The sequence below is a fragment of the Vollenhovia emeryi genome, unplaced genomic scaffold, assembly GCF_000949405.1.
Source record: "Vollenhovia emeryi isolate VEMERY1.0 unplaced genomic scaffold, V.emery_V1.0 DF940230.1, whole genome shotgun sequence".
Classification (NCBI taxonomy): Eukaryota; Metazoa; Arthropoda; class Insecta; order Hymenoptera; family Formicidae; genus Vollenhovia; species Vollenhovia emeryi.
Genome location: NW_011966136.1, coordinates 1 through 4658, shown reverse-complemented (window position 1 = coordinate 4658; position 4658 = coordinate 1). Strand labels below are relative to the sequence as shown.

Here is a 4658-nt window from a genome sequence, read left to right as displayed (position 1 = left end):
CTCAAAATATTCTTACTAATTGAATCAGTTTCACGACTTGACGAAGCAGCATCTTTATCAGGGAGTAAATTATCTAAAACAAATATGTCTTGAAAATATAAAATACATAAATAAAAAATAAAAATATATGAAACATAATTTTTTAAATAAAAAATTTTATTCTATTATTTTTAAATCTATATCTGTTAATAAATCTTTTAAAATTATCTTTTGCATACAAGACAAAATGAGAAAGTACATACTTAAAATATTCTTACTAATTGAATCAGTTTCACGACTTGACGAAGCAGCATCTTTATCTGGGAGTAAATTATCTAAAACAAATGTGTCTTGAAAATATAAAATACATAAATAAAAATAAAAATATATGAAACTCTATATGCTTATTACAAATTTAATTTTACAAATAATTAGGTAATAAATATATCAAAATTCATTAACTGCTATAGTATGATAATTTTCTATCTATGGTAAATGTACAGTATAATAAATTTCAAAGTGAAGATTTATATAAAAATTACACTCATGCAGTTTTAAAAAATAACACAAAATAAAAATCCTTATATTTAAATGAAAAATTTGCTACTTATATAGTAAGTCTATAGAAAATTGTACAGTATTATTATTATATAATTATATTTATATATATAATTTTTATATATAATTTTTATATATAATTTTATATATAATTTTATATATAATTTTATATATAATTTTATATATAATTATATATAATTATATTTGTTTTTTAGATTTAAATGTTCAAACTTTTTAGATAATAAGTTATTCGCTGTTGTACTACTTACAAATTTATAGTTACATACTCATATTGTAGTAAAATAATATTTCAGTAATAAAACCTTTTTGAACTAGTTATATTTTTGGAACACCATCATATACTTATTATAATTTTTCTTATTAATAACAATATTAGACTGTTACATATACAGATATATCAAAAGAAAAACAAACTATAAATATGTAGTGTACATACAATAAAAATATATACAGATGTTAATTAAAATAATATTGTATTTTAACTATGTGAGCGTTTTAAAAAATGTAAACTTACTATTTTCTGTATCGTAGAATGTAGACTGACTGAGTGGAATATAATCTGATTTTACACTTTTTTCAACATTTTTGTGATGTATTTTAGTTTTTTTCTTTAAAGTTGGTGGTGATGGTAATTTTGAAGTTTGCAAGTTCTCTTCTGATGAAGATGAAGTTAATATTTTTCGAATTCTTGTTCTTTTAGTACTATTTTCTATTTCTGAATTTAAGTCACTCGTGACTTCAGCAATACATGCTTTTGAGCGTGCTTTTGAATAGTCATCTAAAAAAAAAAGAAAACTTATACTTGCTGTTTTTGTGAACTTGTTTTATATAATTACATATGAAAACTAAAAATACATTTGCTTTAAATATAAAAACTTACTAAAAGTAGAATTTCTAAAACTTTTAATTTTATAGGTAGGCCAGCACGTATTTAAATATTCATGCTTCCTAATTGCAACCATCAATTTGTCCTTCGAATATGTAGGCCAATAGCAAAAATGCCCCTGTATCCATGTTGAGGGTACTGCTTCCACAGAACAATCTTCTTCGAATTGCACAACGGTCCAGGTTTGTTCACCCATATTCTTTTAGCAATTACACATAAAATATAAACAGTTCCAAGGACGTAACTATTTCAATCACAATTTTAGTATCCAAGAAGAAGGAAATAATAGAGAATAATTGTCCACTTATTCTATTTTTCTTAATCAATTCTATGGATACCATCTTTTATTCTTATAAAGAACATAGCACATCACTTTGTCTTCTTGATTCATAGTAATACATAGATGTTTAATTTTTTAGTGTAAATATATTAGCAGTAACTTTTCAATAAACTTAATTATTAAAGATATTGTAAAAGAAATTTTAATAGACTTAAAATAAAATATTTACATTTAACATGTAATTTATAAAAAAATTCTATGCAAACACGTTTGCTATAACTTTCAAAAACTTTCTGTAAAAAATATAAGTATACATAATAATATACAATAAAAATATAAGTAAACATAATAATAATTGTTAATATTATAATATTAAGAATTACTGTTTGTATGTATTTGTGGAAATATTACACGTTTTTCCTCCCAATTTAATATTACACATTTAAATGAAATATCCATTACATTAAATATTTCAAGGGGGCCAAGATTATCAACAGAAAAAATTCCTATTTCTTTTGATTCGCATGGACGCGTATAGAAATTTTCTAAAGTCAAAAATTTTCTGCCAATCAACTTAAATTTATTATTATAATCAACAATATTTTCAATTAAAATTATATCTCCATTGCTAACAGTACAACAGTTATTAGGATGATCTATATGTAACACAAAATTATGTAAAATAATTTTTTTAAATTGTTTACAAATGTTTAGATTAATAGTAGGACCATTAAAATGTTCCCTTTCACAAATAGGATACTTTTTATTTCTTATTTCTACTCGTCTATCTAGATGAGAATTTTGTTCACTTCTTCTTTTAATTATTTGAGCTAATGGTTTTTCACTTTTACGGATAGACTTTAAAATCGATTGTAAATAGTTTTCAAATGGAAAAGCGCTATAATTGTCTAATGGGCCATAAACTTTTACATCTTCAGAAACATGCAATAAATTGTGAACATTATGAGATATATTTTCTGCACCATATAAAATTTTAAATGTGTTCACGAAATATAAAAGAAGTTGAGAAGCATAATTAATTAAATGTGAATATTTGGAACTTGCTAATATAGTTATTGCAACATGTAAACTAAGAAAATTTATATATCTGTCATTATCTAATATTTTTCGAAGAACAACAGGACCACAGTAAAACAGAAACTGTCTGAACTCAGTAGCTTTCCATCTTCTTGCTTCAAGTAGTGATCGGGGTTTACGATTAAATTCTACTGGTATATTTTTGGCTTGTTTAATTAAATTAGAAGATATATCTGTTATATTCCGATATGATAATTTTATGGGAGGTTTTCCAAAGCACCATAAATTTACTATTAATTTCTTTACAACTCCAAGATAAATTAAATGCATACCATCTAAAGGGAAAGATTTAATCATATCAAGACCGGGAATCTGTTCTAATAAACTAGTACCGATATGATGATCTTCTTGGGTTTTTGATCTATAATCATTATCAGTTCTTAAAGTCATATGATTTGTGTTGGGAAAACAGACACGATTATTAATGTAAGTACCTTCCTGATGACATTTAGTACATGAACAATAACCCATATGACCGACAGTATAGGTAATATAAGCTTTTGCTACCGCATCACATACAAAATAAGAAATTTTAACAGAATAATGTTTGTTATCGATAACGATTCCATTATTAATAATTTTTGAAATATCCTCTACGAAGTCGCTTAAATAACAGTTAGCCTCTTTAGGTTTATTATAGCCATGATAAATACCAATCATATCAACATTATTACTATAATCTTTAATAAGCCGACACAAAATAGGATAAACTTGACTTGCAGAACTCTTTGCTAGAGGTAGACCATCTATATTAATAGCAAGTTCTATAATGTCAATATTTTGAAGAAAATCGCTTGAATGACGTATAAGATTTTTAATGCAATTTTCGGCACCAAAATGATAATATTGACCAGGTTCAATGACTTTGTTCGTAAATTTACGACAAGTTCCTAAAAGGCTTCGAGCATCAATAGGCAATTCAGGAATATGAAACTTTAATAATTTTAGTAAATCGTTTAATGCTGTATGCGAAATATTGTGCTTTAATGACCAGTGAATTAAATTTACTTTTATATCTTCTTTTGAATTATCTGGTTGTATATTCGTACATATACTAGAATTGATTAAGTCTGGAGACAGTAATGGAAGACGTTCATTTGAATCATCAGATTCATTTGACACATTAGATTCATTTGACTCATCAGATTCATTATGAAGCAGTAGATTTAATTCTGAAGTATTGCTTTCAAAAAATTCTGATTGTGTAGCACTTGTAGACACGTTTCTATTTAATTCAGGAGAATATCTCGCAATTTTAGACAAACTATCACAAAAAACTTCTTCTTGGAAATTCATTCTTTTTGCTCTCATATAATGCTTCTTATATTCTGACATTATATTTTTGATCAACTTACAGATAATGAATAAAGTAATGTAGTATTGCCTGGCTGCTTAATGATATATCAAAGCTGAAAATAAAATATAAATTTATGTAAAATTTATATCTAAACTAATGATTTTGTAAAAAATACAATAATTCTATATGCTTATGCATACTATCGGTCTTAAAATTTCTTAACTTTAAAAAAGTATTAATATTTTCGTGGTTTAGAATATTTTCGTGTTAAGTAATGATCAGCATATTATAATATCGTTAAACTTTAAATAGATCTAAAAATATGTTGTATTAATTTAAATCATGATATACTTTTTAAGCCTCTTCTACACGACAAGGTGTAAGGCACGGCGCAAAAGCGCAGGCGCAGGCGTTGAAAATAAAATTATTTTATTTCGCTTGCACCACTATGTCACGACCCTACGACCGGGAACAATCCTCTTGCGCCTGTGCCTGCGCTCTTGCGCCGCGCCTTATGCCTTGTCGTGTAGACGAGCCTT

At 25.8% G+C, this 4658-nt stretch overlaps 1 protein-coding gene across 1 annotated transcript in view; it reads right to left on the bottom strand.

Moving 5' to 3' along the window:
- Positions 1-4298, bottom strand: part of LOC105556201 — an 8966-nt gene extending 4668 nt beyond the window's left edge. Inside the window, exons 1-3 of the mRNA XM_012003283.1 lie at positions 4178-4298; positions 1439-1643; positions 1073-1336 (exon numbers count right to left, since the gene is read on the bottom strand). Coding sequence (XP_011858673.1) covers positions 1073-1336; positions 1439-1640 — 466 coding nt within the window. The 5' untranslated portion in view covers positions 1641-1643; positions 4178-4298. The remainder of the gene's footprint in view (positions 1-1072; positions 1337-1438; positions 1644-4177) is intronic.
- Between the last annotated feature and the right edge of the window lie 360 nt (positions 4299-4658).